General features: G+C 43.9%; 1 protein-coding gene across 9 annotated transcripts in view; it reads right to left on the reverse strand.

Annotated features, from left to right (window-relative positions):
• Positions 1–27571, reverse strand: part of LOC139530146 (rho guanine nucleotide exchange factor 12-like) — a 126962-nt gene that overhangs the window by 40997 nt on the left and 58394 nt on the right. For 3 of the 9 annotated variants that reach the window (XM_071326288.1, XM_071326294.1, XM_071326348.1), the window contains exons 2-14: positions 22842–22862; positions 21038–21132; positions 14916–15014; positions 14307–14356; positions 11651–11708; positions 11301–11506; positions 10855–10932; positions 6138–6257; positions 5701–5928; positions 4947–5072; positions 4747–4845; positions 4181–4291; positions 596–694 (exon numbers count right to left, since the gene is read on the reverse strand). In XM_071326288.1, the coding sequence (XP_071182389.1) occupies positions 596–694; positions 4181–4291; positions 4747–4845; positions 4947–5072; positions 5701–5928; positions 6138–6257; positions 10855–10932; positions 11301–11506; positions 11651–11708; positions 14307–14356; positions 14916–15014; positions 21038–21132; positions 22842–22862 (1390 nt within the window). Of the gene's footprint in view, positions 1–595; positions 695–4180; positions 4292–4746; positions 4846–4946; positions 5073–5700; positions 6008–6137; positions 6258–10854; positions 10933–11300; positions 11507–11650; positions 11709–14306; positions 14357–14915; positions 15015–17449; positions 17575–18724; positions 18898–21037; positions 21133–22841; positions 22863–27571 lie in introns of those variants that run through there. The other 6 variants (XM_071326331.1, XM_071326303.1, XM_071326312.1 and 3 more) reach the window with 6 other exon arrangements.

Here is a 27571-nt window from a genome sequence, read left to right on the forward strand (position 1 = left end):
TACAGAAGTAAGCGTTTCTTGCAGTAAAATGATATACCAAATGTAGGCAAAAACAATGTACTCTGGAACAGCAGTGGAGAAATATGATTTCTTTCTTTCAGCATCTCGAGAAAATGTGAAAATGTGAATGGACAGTTAGATACCGTCTGTAGAGGTGCTATCTTTATCAGCAGCTGATAGTATTTCAACCACACATAAAATATGCATCCAAGCCAAACTGAAATCTTATCAGAACATGTTGGGTCGTTTTCACAGCTTTCTATTTCCTTACAACCGGTCAAACTGATGTCATTTGAAAATTTTGTCCAGAAAATCATAGGTGCGGGGGAGCTGTCACTGTGGGACGTTACGTGTGTTGCTTAAGAGCACAACGGCAGGCAATGACATCTAGGGTTTGATACCAGCAACCCTCCGATTGCCAGCTCATCTCCTGCCAGATTTTCCCCGTCGGATCCGGAGATTCGAACTGGAAACCTTCTGGTTGCAGGCTCGCCTCTCTAACCGCTAGTTTGTTTGTATGCATGTGTAATGGCATGCGTCCATGCGTGCCTTTGCGTGTGCTCCCACATAATGTATGTGTACATGTGTGTCTTACCGCTGCTCGGTCCATAAAGAAAGTATAGAAATCCGTGAAGATCCGTCTGGTCTCTTTGGAGTTGGTCTGCTTGTACAGGTCGGCGTAAAGGTAGCACAGCTAGGAGAGGACAAGGACAACGTTAGGTCTTAAATACTGACCAATGTCTTCTTGGGTCAAACCACCAAAGTGCTAGAGAGTAACTGCTGTACCCTATTAGAAAAAAAATTGTTTATTAGGGATGCAAAATGTCCCCATATTTTCTGGATTTGAATTTTATTTTGGGACAGTTACCAGAATTTTGTACACCTAGGGCTCTATTTTAACAACCATAACGCAATGGTAAATCTAAGCGCAGACAGTAACACTGTGTCAGAAATATTTTAGCCATTTTCACTATTACAATTTTCGGCGCACTTGCTGCCGTTGCGGTGAAAGGGCTGGGTTGTGATGAATAAACAAGTTGTGGGTGTGTCGAGGCTAGGCCCTTTATTGGCCAATCAGAACGTGCTCCATGGCGAAATATGTGACTCGTTTCAGGAAACAGGCATATGGCGCGCGTCACTACTTCACAGGAGAGACATTTGAACATACATTTTTTTAATCAAAATGCGTTTTTGGGCAGGAATGCCTTTCATGTGACTTAATGACAAACTTGTATTCCATCCATAAATACAAATACAATTGTTAAATTATGAGCCTAGTTGGTTTAGCCACGGAAAAAGACAGGAACCTTCCCGCTAGCGATGATTGGCTGAGATAATGGATGGGCTGGACATGCCGGGAGATAAGTTTGGATTGGTCTGCCATGTAGCTTCTGTCTATAACGTGAGCTGTTAAGTATGTGTGACAGTCCTTTCTACCAAGCCGTTTTTGAAAGACATAACATTAGCCATTGAGACCTACAAAAGTTTTGCTACTTTTCTCAACAACACTGATGCCCTGAATTTAGCAGGCGCTATCGACAGATCAGTAGGAAAAACTGATGGGCTACTTTCTGCACACGTCCTTAGTCCTGTACTGACGCTATGCCTGTTTGATGGTTCGTCTGAGGGCATAGCGAGATTTCTTATAAGCTTCCGGGTTAGAGTCCCGCTCCTTGAAAGCAGCAGCTCCAGCCTTTAGCTCAGTGCGGATGCACTGGTTGGGGTATGTACGTATGGTCACTGTGGGGACGACGTCATCGATGCACTTATTGATGAAGCCAATGACAGATGGGGTGTACTCCTCAATGCCATTGGAGGGATCCTGGAACATATTCCAGTCTGCGCTAGCAAAACAGTCCTGTAGCTTAGCATCTGCTTCATCTGACCACTTTTTTATTGATCTAGTCATTGGTGCTTCCTGCTTTAATTTTTGGAAGAGCTTTGTATGCATATCTGTGTGTGTTGTATAGGTGGTCCAGAGTTATTTTCCGTCTGGTTGCACATTTAGGTAAAACTGAGGTAAAACTGATTTAAGTTTCCCTGCATTAAAGTCCCCAGCTACTAGGAGCACCGCCTCTGGGTGAGCGTTTTCTTGTTTGCTTATGGCGGAATACAGCTCATTCAATGCTATCTTGGTGCCAGCCTCTGACTGTGGTGGTATGTAAACAGCTACAAAGAATATAGATTAAAACTCTCTCGGTAGGTAATGTTGTCTGCAGCTTATCATGAGAAACTCTACATCAGGCGAGCAATGGCTCGAGACTTCCTTAGATATCGTGCACCAGCTGTTGTTTACAAAAATACATAAACCGCCACCCCTTGTCTTACTTACTAGACGCCGCCGTTCTATCCTGCTGGTACATATAACCAGCCAGCTGTATGTTGATATAGTCGTCGTTTAGCCACGACTCCGTGAAGCATAAGATGTTACAGTTTTTAATGTCCCGTTGGTAGTTTAATCTTCCCAATAACTCATCCATTTTATTGTCCAAAGATTGTATGTTTGCGAGCAGAATTGAGAGGAGTGGGGGTTTATTAGATCGCCTCCTACTCCTCAGAAGGCAGCTCGCCCTCCGGTCTCTCTTTCTCCGCCTCCTCTTCATGCAGATCACTGGGGTCAGGGCCTGTTCCCGAGGGAGCCGTATATCCTCCGCCTCGGGCTCGTCAGAGTCGTTAAAGAAGAAAAAGGATTCTGCTAGTCCGTGGTGAGTAATCACAGTCCTGATGTCTAGAAGTTATTTTCGGTCATAAGAGACGGTAGCGGCAACATTATGTACAAAAATAGTAAAAAAATAAGTTACATACAACGCAGATAAACAAACTAAAAAACACAATCGGTTGGGGGTACATAAAACGCCTGCCTTCTGCTCCAGCGCCATTTTTTCACAAGTACTATCACTGTACCGTTTACACCTTCTGTATCCTGTGCATGTGACAAATAAACTTAGATTTGATATAGCGTGTGTTTACCACATGGTCTAACATGTGAATCCTTAAAAAGATGGGTGGGCTTAAGAGGGTGTGAACGATGCTGAATATGTGTAGAAAAAGAAGAGCTCTCCAGTACTTGTACCAAAACATTTTCTCAAAACTGGGGTTACAAGTTTATCAACTTTCAAAGCAGAATAACTTTCCCATTGTTCCTCAACTGCAGTATATGATATACCCTTTTCTAGCTCTGAGTCTGTACTTTTATCCAATGTAAAAAACACAATTTCAAATGTTGCTACATAAGACCGAATCGAGGCGGTCGGTCACATATGTGGTTGCTTCAAGTTGTGTACTTACGGTCTTTTATGTATTGCTTTGGGATCAACCCCAATTCCAATGTTATTCCATTATAGTTTGTTAAATGGGTTACAGCAATGAAATAACAAAATGTAGAACTATGTTTGCTAAATACGTTAACTTGTACCCATTTGCAGTCCACATTGTTCTAATTAATCACATGGTATAGAGGCTAGGCCTACTGTCAATTGCATTATGGCTGAGCATGGACATGCCAAACATTGTCAATAAGCAAGATTAAATAATAATTTTCATCAAATTCTAAACAAAATAAACAACAATTTGTTTTAAATAGGCTATGTCACACTTACAGGCACCATCATTTCTTTTCGTGGGTATAAAATATTAAAACGACGCAGACTATGGAGGGTTTTACACACATCCAAACTTTTCACAGTAGCTGGATCCAATATATACACTACCATTCAAAAGTTTGGGGTCACTTAGAAATGTCCTCGTTTTTGAAAGAAAAGCAAATGTTTTTTTCCCAAAACCATATCGCAACCAAAGATAACGTTTCTAGAAAGAGTGTTTCACATTCGACCAGATCCCCTCAGCTAATCAAAAGGTGCGTAGAATGAGTCCAATGTAGTATTGGATTCATGACAAGGGCTAACCTAACCTATGACATGACCCGTCACCTTATGTATTACTGCCCCCCGTTGAAAGAAGTGACATCTCAAAAAAACACACAAAAAAACTATACAACCCAAATGTTTCCTAGCCTTCCACGCATGCTTTATGTCCCTAACACCTAAACTAAATTATAGAAAAATATATTTTATTTTTATACAACGTAACTAGAGAATCTAATAGAAAAACACAACACTTTAATAACCTTGGTGTGTGTGTGTATATGTACAGTGAGTGTGTATGTATGTGGTGGTCTTACCAGAGGTGCAGGGTCAAACTGAGAGACCACGTGATGGAGGAAGGCGGCCAGGTGAGCGGGCCGAGACTTGAGCAGCTCTATACTCTGGAAACAACAACACTGACCATTGATCTGAGAGACAGGGTGGAGATCAACAGAAAGATAGAGTTGAGTAAGAGAGAGATACCAACTCCGTTGTCTTGTGGTTAAAGTGTTTTTCACCCTGAGATTGAGAGGTTGGCGGTTTGATCCCCGGTCGAATCATACCAAAGACTATAAAAATGGGACCTGATGCCTCTCTGCTTGGCATTCAGCATTAAGGAGATGGATTGCGGTAAGGCGCTGTGACAGACTAGCATCCTGTCCGGGGGGTGTACTTTTACATCAAGCTGCCTCACACTACTGGCTTGGCTTTATTTTCCCAAGCTTGCTAAGAGAGAGAGAGAGTCATCGAGAGAATGAGACAGACAGGCACAAAATGAGAGATAGAAAGAGATAGACAACCGGAGACAGTCAGACGGAGCCAGACAGTCAGAGCCAGACAGACACGACAGCTAGCCAGCAGTCTAGCAGTAGTCCACCAGTACCTGTTCCTGCTCGGTGTCAAAGTAGTCGTCCTCTGCTCCGATGATCTGGGGGTTGAGACGGGACAAGGGCCTGCCCACACTACACTGGAAGTTACAGTTCTGAATCACACATACACAGACATGAACATGACTTCCTTCTAAATCTAGTGTTGGGAGTAAACAACAAATATACTGTGTGTGTGTGTGTGTCTCTGTCTCACCAAGTCCGGCGTGTCCTCGGCATCAGGCGAGGGGCAGGAGTTGAGGCTGTCTCGGGGGGTGGTCTTTGGGCAATGGCAGGGGGTCTCTCTTTGGCACGGACTCTCAGGGAGGGGACTGGGAGACACCTGAAATACAGAGACACACACACCATTCACATACTGTATAAAATTTGCCAGTCTCCGATTTTGAATGGGCATTGTGGTAGTGATACCACACGTTCCACTCACATTTTCTGATAGAAAAGTATTCGGGGGTCCCGAGTGGCGCAGTGGTCTAAATACTGCATCTCCATGCAAGAGATGTCACTGCAGTACCTGGTTCTAATCCAGGTTGCATCACATCCGGCCGTGATTGGGAGTCACATAGGGCGGCGCACAATTAGCCCAGAGTAGTCTGGGTTTGGCCGGGGTAGGCCGTCATTGTAAATAAGATTTAGTTCTTAACTGACTTGCCTAGTTAAAAAATGGAGGAAAATAGGATTTGGCATTTCAGTTTACTTCCTGATTTGACCAAATTTAAATGGAATGGACCCCAACCCTGGTTGGCAGGTAGCTTAGCGGTTAGAGCGTTTGCCAAGTAACCAAAATGTCGTTGGTTCGAATACCCAAGCCGACAAGGTGAAAAATCTGTTGATGTACCCTTGAGCAAGGCAGTTAACCTTAATTTGCTCCAGGGGCGCCTGACTGACCCTGTATAAGGCATATTTCACGGCACCTATTGGGTGTATGTGACAATAAAACATATGATGATTACTTTTTTCTTTATTCCAGTACAATGGTATTGTATTGAGAATGCCAATTCACATGTAGTTGTCATGGAGCATCTGGTGGTGATAATAACAGACAGGCTAATTGGCCAGGTTGACTCAGTGTTATTGGTCCAGGTTCCGTTGCTGCCGCTCTCTACCTGCGAGGGGGTCTGCTCTCCATCGGCCGCCCCAACGCCCCCCCCCTCACCGTTCCAGGGGGAGAGGGAGCCATCCTGAAAACACACACACCTTCTATAAATGGGTGGCAGGCCAGGCAGTAACTGCGCTGTCCCTTTGAGAGTACGTCTGTACCTGTGAGATAGAGACAGCAAGAGAGTGTTTGTGTCTATGGGAGAGTGTGTTTGTTTTTGTGTGTGCTTGTATACATATGCACGTACATGTGTGTGAACATATGTATGTGTGTATACGTAGGTGTGTATACCTTAGGTGTGCCTGTGGTCTTTCTGAGCTGGCCATGCAGCAGAGGAATGTGTTTCTTGGCCTCCTGGATGTCCTTCAGTAGTTTGGCTGTGGGGTTCCTGCTGTACTCCTCCTTCATAGCCTGGACATAACGTGACATAACACAGGACAGAGCACACGTTAAGAGAGGAATTAGGTAGGAAGGGAGGGAGCGGGGGGGAAGAGAGAAGAGGAGGTGTATTCTAAGTCCTTGTGTGTGTGTGTGTGTGTGTGTGTGTGTGTGTGTGTGTGTGTGTGTGTGTGTGTGTGTGTGTGTGTGTGTGTGTGAGAGAGACAGTCAGTCAGTCAGTCAGTCAGTCAGTCAGTGAAAGAGAGAGGGAGAGTGTGTGTGAGTGTACATGCGTGTTTGTGTGTCCAGTTCCCACAGTCCTAGTTTTAGTTCATGGTCTATCATAGAAAGAAGTGAAACTAAGGGGAGGGCAAGATGTGGTCAGTGTTTATCAGTGGAAGAATTATTGGCTTTTGGGAAATGTAACCACTACTTTCTTAACAAAAACGAAAGGAATTCATAATAAAAAAGACTTACAACAGTTACAGACTTACAGCAGAAATAGAAAATCTAACATTACACATCAATGGTGAAGATACATGTAATACAGAAGCACTGAATATTCTAGAGGTAAAACAAAAGGACTTTGAGGAACTTATTCAGGAAAATTAGCTTTCATTTATAAAAAATAAAAGAGAACATTTGATGGAGAATGGCAAAAAATGCATCAAAGGTTTTTCCTAAAAATGCGACCAAAAATAACTTACAAAAAATAGTTAAACGATGGAGAAATCCTTATCTCACCAACAGAGATCTTGAATGAGGAAGCAAAATATTTTTAACAAATGTTCTCTTGTAATGCTCATAGAACCAAAAAGTCCCTACCAGATTTTATTCATCACGATCAGATGGGATTCTTAAAAGGTATATAAAAGATATATTGGAGACAACATTAGACATCCACTAGAAATAATGGAAAACTATGAGAATGCAGGGAAACCAGATATAATCTTTATAGCATAATTTCAGAAAGCATTTGATACAGTACATCTAGAATATGTTTATAAGTGCCTGGATTTTTTTACATTCTGGAGAATCTCTCATAAAATGGGTAAAAGTCAGGTACAACAAAATAATAAATAATTGTTACTTCTCTGAGAACTTTGAATTGTCAAGAGGCGTAAAACAAGGTTGCCCGCTATCACCATACTTATTTATTATGGCCATTGAACTGTTAAGTGTTCCCTTTATTTTTTGGAGCAGTGTAGCTTGGGGGTAGACGCTGTTAAGAAGCCTTTTTGACCTACACTTAGCGCTCCGGTACCGCTTGCTGTGCAGTAGCAGAGAGAACAGTTTATGACTAAGGTGGCTGGAGTCTTAGGCAATTTTTAGGGCCTTCCTCTGACACCGCCTGGTATAGAAGTCCTGGACGGCAGGAAGCTTGGCCCCAGTGATGTACTGGGCCATACGCACTACCCTCTGTAGCACATTGGCCGAGCAGTTGCCATACCAGGCAGTGATGCAACCAGTCAGGATACTCTCGATGGTGCAGCTGTATAACTTTTTGAGGATCTTTTCAGTCTTCTGAGGGGGAACAGGTGTTGTCGTACCCTCTTCACGACTGTCTTGGTGTGTTTGGACCATGATAGTGTGGTGGTGATGTGGACACCAAGGAACTGGAAGCTCTCAACCTGCTCCACCACAGCCCCCTTTTCCTGTATTCCACGATCATCTCCTTTGTCTTGATCACGATGAGGGAGAGGTTGTTGTCCTGGCACCACACTTCCAGGTCTCTGACCTCCACCCTATAGGCTATCTCGTCGTTGTCTGTGATTAGGTCTACCACCGTTGCGTCGGCTGCAAACTTAATGATGGTGTTGGGTGTCGTGCTTGGCCATGCAGTCATGGGTGAACAGGGAGTACAGGAGGGGACTAAGCACGCACACCTGAGGGGCCCCCGTGTTGAGGATCAGTGTGGCAGATGTGTTGTTGGCTACCCTTACCACCTGGGGGCGGCCCGTCCCAGGGTCCTTAGGTTAGTTTGAGGGCACTATGGTGGTGAATACTGAGCTGTAGTCAATGAATGGGGGGGGGTCAAGTGCAAGTGTTGATTAAGTGTTTTAAAAAATACATTTATTTGAGGTGAGCAGGAGGATTGTTTAAGATACTATTTCAGGAGAACAGAATATGAGTTGGCCTACTGTATGTTATCTGGCTATGCGCCATTGCCATAGGCTTGTTCATTTATCAGACAAGATACGCTTATACAGTGCATTCGGAAAAGTATTCAGACCCCTCCACTTTTTCATCTCAAGGATGATCAATGGAAAAAGGATGCACCGGAGCTCAATTTCGAGTCTCATAGCAAAGGGTCTGAATACTTAGGTAAATAAGGTATTTCTGGTTTTTATAATCATTTGTAAAAACGTCTAAAAAATAGTTTTTGCTTTGTCATTATGGGGTGTTGTTTGTAGATTGATGAGGGGGAAAAAACGATTTAATACATTTTAGAATAAGTCTGTAACGTAACAAAATGTTGTAAAAGTGAAGGGGTCTGAATAATTTGCCAATGCACTGTAAGTCCCGTGTCATTATTTTATATTATATGATTTCACAGTAAGAAGAATATAACTGAACTTAGCTGAATAAAATAAAAGAGGATATTCTTCCTATTCAGGAGCAAGTCTGCATATGAAGTGGCTACCTTGAGCATAAAAGTGATCATTTGAAACAGGTCCTATATGCTAGATTTAGAATTATTTGGCAACTTTAGTTGTGAATGATATAAACCTTAGAAATCAAAACATATATGGGCTGCATGATGCGACTGTAGGCTATTAATGATTTGAAAAAGTCACAAAAAAAGCTTGCACTATGTTCCTTGCCTCAGGCTGCAAACACTGTTCTCTTATCAAGTGATACTATTTTCACCCATCAGACTATTCTCAATTTAATCTTGTCTTTATTAATACTGTATGTAGAAATGGGCAGGACATTCATATGCACTCGAATAGCGAATGGAGGCCGCTTTCCTGCCAGTTAGTTTTTCCATGCTGGGTAGGCTACTCATGTTATTTCACTACATGTATCAACCACTGTTTGAGGAGCATGTAGCCTCTCGCTACGTGACGGGTGATATTCCTCCCAAACTCTGTTTGTCATGGGCTCTCCAACCCTGTTCCTGCAGCTACCCTGTGCTGAATTTGGGAAACCAAGTGAAATATGATCAGGAACATTGATAGTAACATGTTTTCACAAGGAAACATATTTAATTCAACTGTTGACAGCCCCTCTCTCTGCATGGTCGAGAAAGGAATGAAGGAGAGAGAGATGGAAACGCATGGTGTTCAGATATTCTGTAGCTAAAGGTAATGTGTCATCCTGTATGAGAAAAAAAAACTATTACTAGGCTATTCAAAATCAAATACAAATTCACTATAAATGTAGGCTAACTCTTTAAGCGAGTTGGGTACTACCAATGCATGTCCAGAGGGCATTAGAGGAGATTACCGTGACGGTCACATGTGGCTTAGTTGGTAAAGCATGGTGCTTGCAATGTCAGGGTTGTGGGTTTGATTCCCATGAGGGACCAGCAGATGCTGGATAAGAGCGTCTGCTAAATGTCAAAAAATTTAAATGTATAGTGGTAATAAGGTCACCGCAACAACCCTAGGTGAGTCTAAGGCTTAAGAGGGTGTGAACAAAGCTAAATGGGCATAAACAAAGAGCAGCACTATAGCTGTTCAATGTGAAAGGTTATCTTTATTATACAACAATAGACAATTTAATACTGTTAATGGTTTGCCTAGTGGGGGAAGTATTCCTTCTCTAAATATATGTTTCCCAAGGATTCATGTAGAGCAAGCGTAAAAATCGGAGCAAAATGTTTGAATGCCTTTTTCTCCAAAATGGGATTACAAATGTATAAATTTTTAAAGCAGCATAACTTCCCCAATTTCACATTTTGGAACATAAGACTGAAGAGAGATGGGGGCGGTCACATGGCGTTTAAGGAAACTCAGTGAGTATTCTATGCTACACTGGAATGATGCCACTGCTGTGGATGGTGCTAGGAACTGAATCGTGCTGTAAATTAACATAATGAATAAGCAGCAACATGCGCAATGACATCATTAAGCGTTTGATGACAATTTAATGTGTGAATGATATTTATTTAATCTGGGTCTGAATTTGGGCTCCTGAGTGGCGCAGCGGTCTAAGGCACTGCATCTCAGTGCTAGAGGCATCACTACAGACCCTGGTTTGATCCCGGGCTGTATCACAACTGGCCGTGATCGAGAGTCCCATAGTGCGGCACACATTGGCCCAGCGTCGTCCGGGTTAGGTGAGGGTTTGGCCAGGGTAGGCCGTCATTGTAAAATAAGAATTTGTTCTTTAACTGACTTGCCTAGTTAAATAAAGGTAAAAAAATAAAATAGAAATCATATAGTATCATAGATGTACAGGGCAGACCTCATCCTAGATCAGCAGTCCTACTCTGAGATGCTTTATGAACATGGCTCTAGGTCCTATGAACCTAACTATATGAAAAAAACGGTCAATTCCAAAGAATACTCGGAATTTGAATTATCTCATTCAAATCAAAGATTAAAAGTTCGACTAGATGACTGTCTCATCTCCTCATGTAGAAAACGTCAGAGTATGGAGATACTATGTGTGTGTGACTTGCCTGTACATCCTGCTGCTCCTTGGACAGCATCTTCTGTAAGATGTCCACGTTCTGGCTGTGTACAGAGTTATTCTCCTCCTTAGGGACCAACCAAAATGAAGAAAAACAGAAATTATAAGAGTGTTTGCTTCCGGACAGGACAGCGACAAGTGCAGCAGAGGGAGAGTGACAGCTTTATGAAAAAATTGAGGAAACTAGTGAGAGAAGCGTGAGAATACAGATCCAATTAGAAAGTGAAAGAGGTAGAGTGAGTGGGGGTGGGTGGGTGGAGGACGGGGGGATGGGGAGGGGTGAAGAAGGGATGTGGAACTGTGGAGGCCGAGAAAGAGAGACAGAGAGAGAGAGAGAACTAAAGAGAAACACTTCTGAAATGGCACCCTACTCTATATAGTGAAAAGGATGCCACTTCAGTTGCAGCCACAGAGCAAGGTGGCTGTCGATCGTACCCAGAGGGGCAGCGGGGAGATGATGTGGTCCTGGGGACTGGTGGAGGTGGAGCAGCGCTGCCCTGATCCCCCCATTGTTCCTGGAGAGTGGGGTGAGGAGAGGGACGACGACAGGACCCCTGGGTCTCCACCCTCGCCCTCTGACAGGGGGATTTGGGCCAGTCCCGGGGGCCTCCCCAGCACTGTGAGGGCCACATAGGAGCCCGCTGACACAGAGAGACAAGAGAGTTCGGTTACATTATAAGCAGTTCAAGCAGTACTTGTTAGCTTTAAGAAAGTGTGTCTCTTGAAGAGCCTGTGATTTTTCATGTCTATGAACAATTAGATATAAAACTGCATCTTTGACTTACATTTGATTAACTTTACGACTTCGACATGGTTTGAATGTGTTACTAAGCTCCCGTTAACCTGCAACAAAAACAGAACATCTGCTATATGTCACAACATCAATCAAATGAAATACAACACTTTCTATGGGAGGACTATGCATTCTGTACCAGATTAGATGCCCCATATCAGTTAATGGGTACATTCAACAGGAGCAGGTGTACATAACTCTTTCCATGCCAAGAAACACCTTCTTTCTTTCTAAATGTTCAGTAATTTTAAATTGGCATTTTAGTCATTTAGCAGACACTCTTATCCAGAGCGACTTATAGGAGCAATTAGGCTTAAGTGCTTTGCTCAAGGTAACATCAACAGATTTTCCCCTAGTTGGCTCAGAGATTCGAACGGAAAGGTGAACGGAAAGGCTCTGGAGCAACGAACCGCCCTTGCTGTCTCTGCCTGGCCGGTTCCCCTCTCTCCACTGGGGTTCTCTGCCTCTAACCCTATTACAGGGGCTGAGTCACTGACTTACTGGTGCTCTTTCATGCCGTCCCTAGGAGGGGTGCGTCACTTGAGTGGGTTGAGTCACTGACGTGATCTTCCTGTCTGGGTTGGCGCCCCCCCCCCCCCCCCCTTGGGTTGTGCCGTGGCGGAGATCTTTGTGGGCTATACTCTGCCTTGTCTCAGGATGGTAAGTTGGTGGTTGAAGATATCCCTCTAGTGGTGTGGGGGCTGTGCTTTGGCAAAGTGGGTGGGGTTATATCCTTCCTGTTTGGCCCTGTCCGGGGGTATCATTGGATGGGGCCACAGTGTCTCCTGACCCCTCCTGTCTCAGCCTCCAGTATTTATGCTGCAGTAGTTTATGTGTCGGGGGGCTAGGGTCAGTTTGTTATATCTGGAGTACTTCTCCTGTCTTATCCGGTGTCCTGTGTGAATTTAAGTATGCTCTCTCTAATTCTCTCTTTCTCTCTTTCTTTCCCTCTCTCGGAGGACCTGAGCCCTAGGACCATGCCTCAGGACTACCTGGCATGATGACTCCTTGCTGTCCCCAGTCCACCTGGCCGTGCTGCTGCTCCAGTTTCAACTGTTCTGCCTGCGGCTATGGAACCCTGACCTGTTCACCGGACGTGCTACCTGTCCCAGACCTGCTGTTTTCAACTCTCTAGAGACCGCAGAAGCGGTAGAGATACTCTTAATGATCGGCTATGAAAAGCCAACTGACATTTACTCCTGAGGTGCTGACTTGCTGCACCCTCGACAACTACTGTGATTATTATTATTTCACCATGCTGGTAATTTATGAACATTTGAACATCTTGGCCATGTTCTGTTATAATCTCCACCCGGCACAGCCAGAAGAGGACTGGCCACCCCTCATAACCTGGTTCCTGTCTAGGTTTCTTCCTAGGTTTTGGCCTTTCTAGGGAGTTTTTCCTAGCCACCGTGCTTCTACACCTGCATTGCTTGCTGTTTGGGGTTTTAGGCTGGGTTTCTGTACAGCACTTTGAGATATCAGCTGATGTAAGAAGGGCTATATAAATACATTTGATTTGATTCGAACCAGCTACCTTTCGGTAAACTGGCCCAACCTGCAGCACTACCTGCTCATTCAAGTGTAAACATCCATACGTGACTAAGTGAAGATTTTACTTAAAGGAAAGCTGTACCTATAGACTTCTAATCATAGCAGAAACGCTAATTAACAATGTCTCGCAAAACTACCTTCAACTTCTTTAAACTGAACACAGAGACATAAAAATGGTATCAATGAGTTAATCTGACTCTGGGTAAGTAGAAAAATGGCTTGATTGCCAAAGTCTCACACTAACCCATTAGGAGAAAGTTGGGATTCCCCCTCACAGACTAACAATACATTTTCTGCACTGACACTACGCACAGCATGAAGGCATCATGCCCTTTCCAATGACATTGGAATACATTTCCATGTTATGGTGTAGCTCCTCATCAACCCAGTAGGGGGCAGAGTGGGAAAGTATGCAGGGGGCCTAATCCATGACCCACAACCTACCTTTGTACCCTGCAGGGTTCTCTTGTCTGAGGCGGAATGAAGTTGCCCCAACACACTGATCTTGGGTCAGTTTAGCATTTTCCATACTAATGGTTAAGTTTAGGGGACACTGATCCTAGATCTGTACCTAGGGGAAACTTCACCCTGATCGGTCTCTGTCTAAGAGACAGTGGCAGAATGAAGTTCCCCCTTCACACTGATCTAAGTTCGGTTTAGCATTTTGGTTTAAATGCATAAGGTAAGATTTTGGAAAGATAACCCTTAGATCTAGGATCAGTTTATCTCGGACAATAATAAAATTATTGTGGAATTGCGTCAGATGCTTAATTAAGTTCTGGGGGGAGACATGTTAGAAAATGTACTAACTAATGACACTAGCGAAGTCTCCACCCCTCTAAACAAAAACTCTCAGCAAGTTTCGGGCAAGTCTATGGGCCAAATAGAACCTGCGAAATTGTGATTTGTCCAAAATGATCAGACACGAAAAATCAGTGTACCGGAACAAAGTTCCTCGTTAGTTGTCCCATCCTACAGTCTATTGACAGATGCTACTACATGCACTACATTACATGCATCTGTCAATTAAAGATTAGGCCCAGGGTAATGTCTAGGAAGAGTGTAATGGGCCCCAGAGAGGGAATGAGCCTCACCTTGATGATCCTATCACCCGTCTGGACGCCTGCTCGCATGGCAGAGCCATCTGCAGAAGAAGACAGTACAGGACAGGACACGTAATGGGAATGAGAATTATAAAAGGTTAGCGATATTACTGTATCCAACTGTGTAATGACACATTCAGAGATAAATCCAATACATTGTATTGTTGCCTTGGATATCAAGACTATATGATGTAGAATATATATTAATATTCTGCTCCCAATCAAACATGTTGATCTAACGTCACAGGTTTACACCCCCAAGATATGTACTTACATTTCCTTAAAACATTATATGTATTATACATTTTTATATGGGTGGCCCTAGTGGGAATCGAACCAGCTACCCTAGGGTTGCAAGCACCATGCTTTACCAATTAAAGGAATACTTCGGGATTATTGGCAATGAGGGCCGTTATCTACTTCCCCAGAGTCAGATGAACTTGTGGATACCATTTATGTCTCTGTGTCCAGAATGAAGGAAGTTAGAGGTAGTTTCTCGAGGGCCAATGCTAACTAGCGTTAGCGCAATGGGTATCATCATCATTTCCTTGACTACAGCACAGGAAGGTGTAGATTAGAATAGGATGGAAAAGGCCTTACCCTCTTTGACCAGCTGCACAAATACAGGGTTGTCTCCGCTCACCGTCAACCCAAAGCCGTTCTCATCTTTCTGAATGATCACACAACGCTGGACAAGCCCTACACAGACAGACAGACAGAAGAGAAAGATATGGTGGGTTACACACCATCACAACACAACTCACGGGTTGGCACAGTGAGAGGAAACGAGGCTGGCGATGTGGGACACGGTGTGTGTGACGGGGCATAATGCGCACTGTGTGTCTGCTTGGTGGCGGAGGTACTCTTTCAATAGCTCAGCTCTGTATTTATTGCTAGTAGTTTTTATAAAATGTTGACGAGGCCTGACAAATTGCTTTTGAAGCTTCTATAGCAATGAATGATTGATACCCGTTTTCAAATACTTAATACGCCCCAGTTATTATAGCACTTCACTCTCTTCTTCAAAAGCCTTTAACACATGGATGCATTTTGAAAAGTGCTTATTGTTGTTAAAGGGATAGTTCAGCTAAATTGCATATTAGATATTTTTCCCTGAACTTGAAAGCAGTCTATGCACAAGGACAGAATAACACAAATGTGTGGATTGCAGTCACTCATTGTCCATAGACTGCTTTAAGGTAAGGAAACAAATATCTAATCAAATTTGCTGAACTATCCCTTTAATATCAGTAGGATGCCAAGATAGGCTGTTATGAATAATGGCATAACACATGATCCTCTAAGAACCCAGTTTGACACTCATATAAGGACACATTGTTTGGGGAACATTGATATAAGTGACAACAACACCCCCTGTCATGTTTGCTTGTCATGTTTGCTTGAACACAGAGTTGTTTGAGTTGCATTTTATCTCCGCAGCCAAGAGGAGGACATCAAAAAATGTGGTGGGTGACCACGCCATTCGCCACAGACACCATCTAAGCCCCCCCCCCCCCCTTTGAACCAGAAAAACCCCTGCTATAATAGCATTTTCTAGCCAAGAACCAAAGTAAATTCACATTTCAAATTCACAAGTCCCCCAGTTAGCATGAATTAAATGTCATGCCCAAATCACAAAGTTATTGGGCTACACAATCCCTTTCAGATATGAGCTGGACATGAAATTGAAAGCATGCCAACTGGGCGACATTGACATACATTGGTTTTTGGTTACAAAATGCTAACATTAACGGTCGGTGGCAGTAGCTAGCTTAATGACAGCAAAGCATGTAAATAAATAGGTAATTTGGCAAAACTTCCCCTTTAACATTTTAGAGTGAAATGTATTTTCAGGCCTAAATAGGAGTCTTCATACATTGACTTAAACAGGTGCATTTTTACTCCCTCAAACCCTCCTGGTAGCGTTCCTTCATCAACCCAAACATCTTCCTTCACGCTACTCTGGCCAGGTAACACTAAAACATCCAGACAATGTTTGTCAAACACTGTGGGAAAGTTCACTGCCAGGGCAATAAAAGGCAAGGCTGAGTGTAATCAAAATAAAATAAACTGAGAACAAAGGAGGTGTAGGACTCGTGTTAGGGCGTGAGTGAATGACAGGGGGACACATGGCAGAAGGACTGGGAACTTCACCACACAAAACAGTCACCACACACTAACGGGGTATATCTAAACAGGGGAGCAAAATGTCCACTTTTACTTGCCTCCCTTAGTTTGCACTGAATTTAACAGATTGGATAAGTGATAGGTGAAATGTGAAAAAAGCCTAGTCCTGGTGAATCTGGCTTTCACCTGTCCACTGGCCAGTTACCGCATGTCAGATGAAGGAAATTACAGGAAAAGGAAAGGAGGTCATTTAAAAGACTATTGAAACACAGCCGTTTAGACCATCTTACCACAGGACTCGGAGGGGATTCCCTCAGCTACTACACAGCCAGTCTGCTGCACAAGGCACGTCTAGTACAACACGACAGACAGTACACATGGTAAAGTAACACAACCAGGACACACAGAGGGGAATAAAACACCAAAAGCCAAGAAAATCAAAAAGGAAACATTGGGAGGGAGGCGAAAATAAACAATGACAGAAAAAAAGACACTTCCCCAGTGTGACTATGCACCTTACAGCCCGAATTTCTTTGCAAATAGTACTTGTTTTTGATAACACACCCTTGAAAACAAACAAAACTGAAATAGTAACTGAGGGTATGAATGTTAAAAAAGATTAGCAATATTCAAAAGAATAATGATTCTGAGGAAGGCCTAAAATGGCGCTCATACAAAGAAAAACGAAGGCATAAAGATAAATGTTTCTCAACCTTTTTTGTACCCGTTTTTCCCTCATTGCGGGACAGCTTACATTAAAACTAGCTCTGTATAACTGACCAGATTAGATTCTCAGGGACCGTTCAGCACCATACCATGGACCGGTGGTTGAGAAACACTGATATATACTATATATTGTTAGGCTTAAATGGCATGCTTCTATTATTCCCTAGACCTACAAGTAACAGTCACAATACACTAACAACCTTCTGTGGTACCAGACCATTCAGAATATCAGAATATATTTTTACATCAACGGCGAATTAAAGCGTAAATACAATTCAGACCTGGAACCTTAGTGTAGTGGACACCATACCACTTCTCTGTTTAGTCCAATTTCTCAGTGAGAAGAACAGTGTTCAAAGCGACAACGCCCAGTACTGAGGATACATTTACACTACAAACAGCTTTGACTAGGAAACATGCTGTCACCAGGGCATTGAATAGTCACTCCAAGAAAGTCTTTCACATAGTCTAGCAAGAGAGGGAGTTTGGTGCTGCGTTTGTCTGTAGAGCAGACTACCTCATCACATGACTAGGGCTCAAAGTGCACTTTCAACCTCAAACTCCAGCAGCCGTGACTGTGGGCGTCTTTCATCCTCAGACTCCAGCAGCAGTGACGTGTGTACGTGTGTGCATGTATTACTGTGACTGTGCGTGCGTATATGTGTGTGTGAGAGAATGTGTGTGTTTCATTTTGCTGCTGCTGGCATTTCCCCAGCCTAACAGAAGATAAGCATCAGCCTGGTGCTGCGTGTTTATCTGTCTGTCAGCTGGGGAGCCACGGCGCTCCCAATACACCCCCCACCCCAGACCAAACATTAGCTCCTAGTCTCTAGAGTGGAGCTTTAATACCAGGGTCATATTCATTAACAGTCTCGGACCCTAGGCAACCTGAACCCTAGCCAAATGGTACACTGTGGGAGGCAATAAGAATCTCGTTTTTGTTGCGAAACATTTTCAGTTGAAAAACAGTTTGCTACAGAAAACATAAATGTACCTTTCTTATTGGACAAGGTAGTCCAACCCCGCTTTGGTTTGTTTTCTTCAGTTTGGTGTCTAGTGAATAGACACTGGTATTACACTGGCGCTACAGCAGCCACCTAGGCTACAGCATGTCACCGCAGCACTTTCTCATATTGAGACACTGCATAATTAACATTCCATTATCTAATGTGAGATAGTGAGAGAATTGACGTGCTACCTACCGCAGGATCAATGACAAGTTTACAGACCGAAAGGGGACGATAACAAATGATTGGCTTCAGCATGCATTGATGTCAATGGGAGACTAAAGGCCTTTCAAGATGATTAGATACAGGGACTCCGATAATATACAGGAACGATACATTTTAGTCTGAAACGATTCGGTGCGATTCGGTTTGATTAGAGGAACGAATCAATGCGATTCGGTTTGACGCGATACAATTCAATGCACTAACATTTGTTGCATAAACACATTAATTTTCCATTCTGCTGCTGATGGAGCTCATGACCTGGGCCTCTCTGACCTGGATCTGTCTGAGCTGACGTGTGTGTTTGTGTGTGTAAATTATATACACCTTCCTTATATTGAGTTGCACACCCATTTGTCCTCAGAACAGCCTCAATTCATCGGGGCATGGACTCTACAAGGTGTCGAAAGTGTTCCACAGGGATGCTGGCCCGTGCTGACTCCAATGCTTCCCACAGTTGTGTAAAGTAGGCTGGATCTCCTTTGGGTGGTGGACCATTCCTGATACACACGGGAAAATGTTGAAAAACCCAGCAGTTCTTGACACGCCTGGCACCTACTACCATACTCCGTTCAAAGACACACAAATATTGTCTTGCCCATTAACCCTCTGAATGGCTTTAAAATCCTTCTTTAACCTGTTTCCTCCCCTTAATCTACACTGATTGAAGTGAATTTAACAGGTGACATCAATAAGGGATCATAGCTTTCACCTGGTCCGTATATGTCATCGAAAGTGCAGGTGTTCCTAATGTTGTGTGCACTCAGTGTATGTCTATGTTGTATTTAGGCACCTGAGCTGAGAAAAAAGGTAAAGTGGGCATCTACCACTCCACTATCAGTTAGGGAGGGGGCATTGTTTGCTTTTGTCCCTCCCCCTACAGCTTTCGAGGAACGGGACACGGACACTTACAAGAAAGCCCTCTACGACATCCGACGAGCCATCAAACATGGAAAAGGTCAATATCGGACTAAGATAGAATTCTACTACACCGGCTCCGAAGCTTGTCGGATGTGGCAGGGTTTTCAGACTATTATGGACTACAAAGGGAAACTCAGCCATGAGTTGCCCAGTGACGCAAACCTCCCAGACGAGCTGAATGCCTTCTATGCTCGCTTCGAGGCAAACAACTGTGTGATCGCTCTCTCCGTGGCTGATGTGATTCTCAGAGCATGCACACACCCTCTGGTAAGTGTCTACACAGACATTTTGAACATCTCCTTTTCCCAGTCTGTAATCTTCCAACATGTTTCAAGCAGACCACATGTTCCAAGAACCTGCCTAAATGACTATTGTCCCGTAGCACTCACATCTGCAACCATGAAATGCTTTGAAAGGCTGGTCATGGCACACATCAACACCATCATCCCCGACATCCTGGACCCAATCCAATTCGCATACCGCACTAACAGATCCACAGACGACGCAATCTCTATTGCACTCCACACTGCTGTCTCCCACCTGGACAAGAGGAATATCTATGTGAGAATGCTGTTCATTGACTACAGCTCAGCGTTTAACACCATAGTCCCCTCCAAGCTCATCACCAAGCTCGGAACCCTGGGACTGAACACCTCCCTCTGCAACTGGATCCTGGACTTTCTGACGGCCGGCCCCAGGTGGTGACTGTTGGTAACAACACATCTGCCACACTGATCATCAACACAGGGGCCCTTCAGGGGTGTGTGCTTAGTATACTCCTGTACTCCCTGTTCACCCACGACCGTGTGGACACGCAGCACCATCAAGTTTTCTGATGTCACTACGGTGGTAGGTCTGATCACCGACAACGAGAGACCTGGCAGTGTGGTGCCAGGACAACAACCTCTCCCTCAACTTCAGCAAGACAAAGGAGTTGATCGTGGACTACAGGAAGCGGAGGGGCGAGCAGGCGTCCATCCACATCGACAGGGCTGTAGTGGAGAAGGTCAATAGCAAAAAAAAAAAAAAGCTTTTATATTATTATTATTGTATTTATTTTTTGCACTTTTTACCCCTTTTTCTCACCAAGTTCGTGATATCCAATTGGTAGTTACAGTAATGTCCCATCGCTGCAACTCCCATACGGACTAGGAAAAGGCGAAGGTCAAGAGCCATGCATCCTCCGAAACACGACTCTGCCAAGCCGCACTGCTTATTGACACACTGTTCGCTTAACCCGGAAGCCAGCCGCACCGATGTGTCAGAGGAAACACTGTCCAACTGGTGACCGTTTCAGCGTGCATGCACCCGGCCCACCATAGGAGTCGCTAGAGCGCGAAGGGACATGGACATCCCGGCCGGACAAACCCTCCCCTAACCCGGACGACGCTGGGCCAAATTGTGCGCCGCCTCATGGATCTCCCGGTCGCGGCCGGCTGCGACACAGCCCGGGATCGAACTGGGATCTGTAGTGACGCCTCAGACCACAGCGCCACTCGGGAGGCCCAGATCCTCAAAGTTACATGCATACAGCTGCACCATTGAGAGCATCTTGACTGGCTGCATCACCGCTTGGTATGGGTTCTGCACCGTCCTCGATTGCAAGGCACTACAGAGGGTGTTGCAGACGGCCCAGTATATATCACTGGGGCTGAGCTCCCTGCCATCCAGAAACTCCATGCAGTGTTAGAGGAAGGCCCAGATTATTGGCACACTTACCTGTAGGGTCAAACTCATGCAGAGGTGGGACTGTGTTTTTGTCACTTTTGGGTTTCTTGTCTGGGGGGTGGTCCTTGCTGAGAATGCTAAGGGTCCTGGGTACACAAAAACACGGATGGCATGGTGAGTAACACACACACACACACAGACAGACAGACAGACAGACAGACAGACAGACAGACAGACAGACAGACAGACAGACAGACAGACAGACAGACAGACAGACAGACAGACAGACAGACAGACAGACAGACAGACAGACAGACAGACAGACAGACAGACAGACAGACAGACAGACAGACAGACAGACAGACAGACAGACAGACAGACAGGAAGAACAGACTCGACACATCGGTCTAGACACATGACAGCTATCATCCAGAAAGTGAGGTCAGTACAGGTGCTTTAAAGCTGGGACCGAGAGATTGAAAAACAGCTTCTATCTATCTATCTTCTAAGGCCATAGGACAGTTAAATAGCCATCACTAGTCGGCCTCCACCCAGTACCCTGCCCTGAACTTAGTCACTGTCACTAGCCGGCTACCACACGGTTACTCATCCCTGCACCTTAGAGGCTGCTGCTCTATGTACATAGACATGGAACACTGGTCACTTTAATAATGGAACACTGGTCACTAATAATGTTTACGTACTGTTTTACCCATTCCATATGTATATACTGTATTCTAGTACATACACTATTCTATCCATGTATTCTTCACATACTGTATACTATATATTCTGTCCATAATGGCAGTACAGTACACATCACACATGTTCAAAGGTTTGGGGTCACCCAGAAATGTCTTTGTTTTTGAAAGAAAAGCATATTTTTTGTCCATTAAAATAACATAAAATTGATCAGAAATACAGTGTAGACATGGTTGTAAATGAATATTGTAGCTGGAAACGGCTGATTGTAATGAAATATCTACAGAGGCCCATTATCAGCAACTATCACTCCTGTATTCCAAAGGCACGTTGTGTTAGCTAATCCAAGTTTATCATTTTAAAAGGCTATTTCATCATTAGAAAACCTTTTGCAATTATGTTAGCACAGCTGAAAACAGTTGTTCTGATTAAAGAAGCAATAAAACTGGCCTTCTTTAGACTAGTTGAGTATCTGGAGCATCCGCATTTGTGGGTTCGATTACAGGCTCAAAATGGCCAGAAACATCAGTCATTTCTTCTGAAACTCGTCAGTCTATTCTTCTTCTGAGAAATGAAGGCTATTCTATGCGATAAATTGCTAAGGAGCTGAAGATCTCGTACAACTCTGTGTACTACTCCCTTCACAGAACAGCGCAAACTGGCTCTAACCAGAATAGAAAGAGTAGTGGGTGGCCCCGGTGCACAACTGAGCAAGAAGACAAGTACATTAGAGTGTCTAGTTTGAAAAACAGATGCCTCACAAGTCCTCAACTGGCAGTTTCATTAAATAGTACCCGCATCTGATGTTTCCAGCTACAGCTATTTATTTATTTATACTCCGGACTCCGATATTGCTCGCCCTAATATTTCTAAATTCCATTCTAAACACATTAAGTGTAATCTTAACATGCTGAACAGAGTGTAATGCGGTATGGGGTCCTAAAGCCTAATCACATCGGGATTAATCCACTCAAATACAGGGCTGCATCTAATAAGGTTCCATTGTGGACACATACCAGGTGTCCCAACTCTTGGGGGCATATGGTTTATTTTGTGGTAAGACGTTCTAGTTATACAGAGATATTCATCTGGATGTCACGATTGCAGTCCTTAGTGATGGACAATGTGGAGAAATATTAATGAAACAACTTACCTGGTTGCTTTTTTGGGAACCCTGCGAAAACAAAGTTGAGAAAGGATTAGAAACTATTATACTACTCTTTGTCATTGGTGAAGTCCTGTTCTAATTCTATATTGTGATGCCTATTCAGATTCTTTTTCTAGACAGGATATTTTTCGCCAACTGTATGAAGACTCCTTGGGCCTGTAGAATTTTGACATCTGTGAGGTACAGAAGTGTTAAGTCAAGCAACAACTGATTAAGCCTGTACCTGGACTAAAACATGTTCAATAGAGAATTTATTAAAATTGTTTTTTAGTCCAGGAAAAGGCTCAATCCGGGTTTGAGAAACCGACCCAACGTTCACCCTGACATTCTTAATTCGCTACCACATGTGACTTATATTCTACAACTTTTTATTGCCATTGCATGCTACGTCATGCTACGTGTTCTACGTTTAGAACACCTAGTCATTCAAAGGTTTTTCTTTATTTAAGCCAAGAGAAACAGCATTCCATCATTACTTTAAGGCATGAAGGTCAGTCAATAAGGAACATTTCAAGAACTTTTAAAGTTTCTTCAAGTACAGTCACAAAAACCATCAAGCGCTATGATGAAACTGTCTCTCATGAGGACCGCCACAGGAATGGAAGACGCCGAGTTACCTCTGCTACAGAGGATAAGTTCATTGGAGTTACCAGCCTCAGAAATTGCAGTACAAATAAATGCTTCACAGAGTTCAAGTAACAAACACATCAACATCAACTGTTCGGAGGAGACTGTGTGAATCAGGCCTTCATTGTCGAATTGCTGCAAAGAAACCACTACTAAAGGACACCAATAAGAAGGAGACTTGCTTGGGTCAAGAAACACGAGCAATGGATATTAGACCGGTGGAAATCTGTCCTTTGGTCTGATGAGTCCAAATTTGAGATTTATGGTTCCAACCGCCGTGTCTTTGTGAGACGCAGTGTTGGTGAACAGATGATCTCCGCATGTGTATTTCCCACCGTAAAGCATGGAGGAGGTGTTATGGTGTGGGGGCTTTGCTGGTGACACGGTCTGTGATTTATTTAGAATTCAAGGCACACTTAACCATCATGGCTACCACAGCATTCGGCAGCGATACGCCATCGCATTTGGTTTGGGCTTAGTGGGACTATCATTTGTTTTTCAAAAGGACAATGTCCCAACACACCTCCAGGCTGTGTAAGAGCCTGGCCTCCACAATCCCCCAACCAAATTGAGATGGTTTGGGATGAGTCGGACCACAGAGTGAAGGAAAAGCAGCCAACAAGTGCTCAGAATATGTGTGAAGCTGGTTGAGAGAATGCCAACAGTGTGCAAAGCTGTCATCAAGGCAAAGGGTGGCTATTTGAAGAATCTCAAATATAAAATATATTTGATTTGTTTAACCCCTTTTTGGTTACTACATGTTTCCATGTGTGTTATTTCATAGTTTTGATGTCTTCACTATTATTCAACAATGTAGAAAATAGCAAAAATTAAGAAAAACCCTTGAATAGGTGTTCTAAAACTTTTGACCGGTAGTGTACATTTTCAGAAACGATACATATATACAGTATACAGTATATACAGTAAATGTACAGTTCCGGGGTAACCAGGGCCTGTATTCATAGAGCATCTTAGAGTAGAAGTGCTGATCCAGTATTAGGTCCCCCCTGTACACGTTATGAATACAAGCCCATGTCATCTGCATGTTTCTGTATACTTAGGTTTGTGTTTCTGCTGGTGGTGTAGTGACATCCTCAGTGAGCCACAGCCAGCTTCTAACCCCCCCACCTCTAAACCGACTTTGCCAAGTTGCCGCTGGTACTGCCCATAAGATGCTGCTAACCAGTAGAGTGCACTATCATAGGAACATCTGTCATCCTCTGCTTACACAACACATGATCACAACCACCACCATAACTCGGGGGGGGACCATAAATGACTCAAGACCAGACCCACTAATTCATTTCATAATCAAAAGGGCAGTGGTGTGACGATGCCAACATAAGCCCCATGTCCTCAGGCACCTTCTGGCTCCCAGTTGTTCCACTAGTTGGCATATCAAACACGTAGATCCTTACCCTACCCTGATCCCTAAGTCTGACAGATAGGAGGAGGATGGGAGGGATCTTCATATAAATAGCACAGGCCCCTCTCTCTCTCTCTCTCTACTCCACATCCTTCCGCGGGTGGTTTTTGTTTTTGCTGCTGTTCCTTCTCTCAGACAATGGGGCCTGAACTTTGAACAATGGCGTTCACGTCAAAGCCAACTTACTACACTGCAGCATTGTAAGACAGATTCCCGGAAACAGAGGGGGCTTCTGGCAGGGCTCCCATTTCCTGTCCTGAATGTGGGCGGGTGGGGGATGAGAGGGGAGGAGAAGAGGGGGATAAAGGGGAGTGGGTCTTTTAAGAGAAGGCAAGAGGGGTAGGATTTGGAAAATCCTGTGCTAGTACCCAGAATGCAGAGCTCGTACTTGAAAGTCTCTTTTGACAGAAAAACATCACTCAGTCTAACCATGGACGAGATCCATAATATATGACATTTACCGAATACACTGTGATACAACACTCCACTGCTACTGCCTTGAATTTGAGAACACCTCTTTATATTTTAAAAGTTACTTCATTCGACCAAATAGTGCCGTTTATAAAAGGAAATTAACATCATTCCATAAAAAAGCTGACATCAAGCCAGTCATATTGAAACCCTGCCAATTAGAGAGACATACTATACTGTCTGAGAACAGGATGAGTTATTCAACTGGTTCTCCTCTGATGTGCCCTGAGGAGATTAGGATGGGATAGGGGATAGACTGTATGGGTGAGGAAAGACATCATGCTCACTGGCTAAGCAGCGAGCTGAGAAGGGGATTAAGCTGATATTTATACCCTTAAATGCAGACTCATTCAAAATGGATAAAGAGAGGCCTAATTGATACGTTGAAAGCCTGAGGGGAACAATGAACTTGTTATCGTGTTCAAGCTAACAAGGCTGATCAATGGAAAACACAAAGATCCAAGTGCAGGGAAATCAATTGCTAGCCTTTAACGATTATCCGTTAGCTTTAGCAGAAGGTTAGGTCCCACTACAAGTAGCTTTTCATTTATTTAGTCTTGTTATAAAATCAATTCCTTTAAGGGTAGGAACCATGAGTTTTTACTTACCTAAGTAACAACACAGTGTGGTCAAAGACTAAATAACTTAGTGAGAAAGGGAAAGGGCATACTGTACCTAGTCAGTTGCACAACTGAATGCATTCAATTGAAAAATGTCTACCGCATTTTACACAACCCCTCAATCACAGAGGTGCGTGGGGCTGCCTTAATCAATGTCCACGTCATCGGCGCCCGGGGGGTAGATGTTGTGGGGGTAAACTGCAAAACTACCAGTACAGCGTCAGTGTCAGCATTGATGGAGACAAACCGGGTAAATTCAATATGGATTTACCTCACTATATCACTATTGGATTAGCTGACTTTCCCTTGGCCGGATGAAACGGCCTCTCCCTCTGAAGGCCTCGCCTTGACTCTTCTTTGACTTTGGTAGCTAACTCGGCCATCATTCTGTAAGTCTCCGCTCCCTCTACTTTATATCTGTTGTTCTAGACTAGTTTATATTGTTTTGTTCTAGATTAATTGTTCTCTGGCTTAATACTTAGCTATGTCGACCATGGTGGTTTACATTATAGAGAATAGGCTGGCTTACCGCGTCCTCCATATTACATCACAACCCACAAATTTTTCCGCCATGACTTTGTCATTTTTCGGAATTCTGATCAGTTTAATGAAAAAACTTGAAAAATAGGAAAGTGAGAGGTCACTTTGCATTGGGACTTTTGATGCGCATTCTAATACAAATCCATGTTACATGTGGTTACGTTTATGCTACCGAGCCTTTAAATTGAATAATCTTTATCAATATTCCGTTTATGTTCTACTTTAACAATAAAGGCCAAGTTAACACCATCTAGCAAGGGACCACTCAGAAATGGACAAGTATGTAGAAAAAAAAAATGAAAACAGCACAAGAGTTCCACAGAGGGTTGCACTCAAGGGTGTCCATTTTGTGCCAGTTCCATACATAGAGGATTGAACACCATTCCTGTATGCCTCGAACATGACTACCTCACCGGTCTGAGATGTGTAAATGCTTCAACTCTTCATTGCAGTGGAGTTTGACCGCTGGCTACGTCCCTTCCGTCTTCAAGAGAGCGAGAGTTGCACCCCTTCTGAAAAAACCTACACTCGATCCCTCCGATGTCAACAACTACAGACCAGTATCCCTTCTTTCTTTTCTCTCCAAAACTCTTGAACGTGCCGTCCTTGGCCAGCTCTCCTGCTATCTCTCTCAGAATGACCTTCTTGATCCAAATCAGTCAGGTTTCAAGACTAGTCATTCAACTGAGACTGCTCTTCTCTGTGTCACGGAGGCGCTCCGCACTGCTAAAGCTAACTCTCTCTCCTCTGCTCTCATCCTTCTAGACCTATCGGCTGCCTTTGATACTGTGAACCATCAGATCCTCCTCTCCACCCTCTCCGAGCTGGGCATCTCCGGCGCGGCCCACGCTTGGATTGCGTCCTACCTGACAGGTCGCTCCTACCAGGTGGCGTGGCGAGAATCTGTCTCCGCACCACGTGCTCTCACCACTGGTGTCCCCCAGGGCTCTATTCTAGGCCCTCTCCTATTCTCGCTATACACCAAGTCACTTGGCTCTGTCATATCCTCACATGGTCTCTCCTATCATTGC

This window comes from Salvelinus alpinus, chromosome 1 (genome assembly GCF_045679555.1).
Source record: "Salvelinus alpinus chromosome 1, SLU_Salpinus.1, whole genome shotgun sequence".
NCBI lineage: Eukaryota > Metazoa > Chordata > Actinopteri > Salmoniformes > Salmonidae > Salvelinus > Salvelinus alpinus.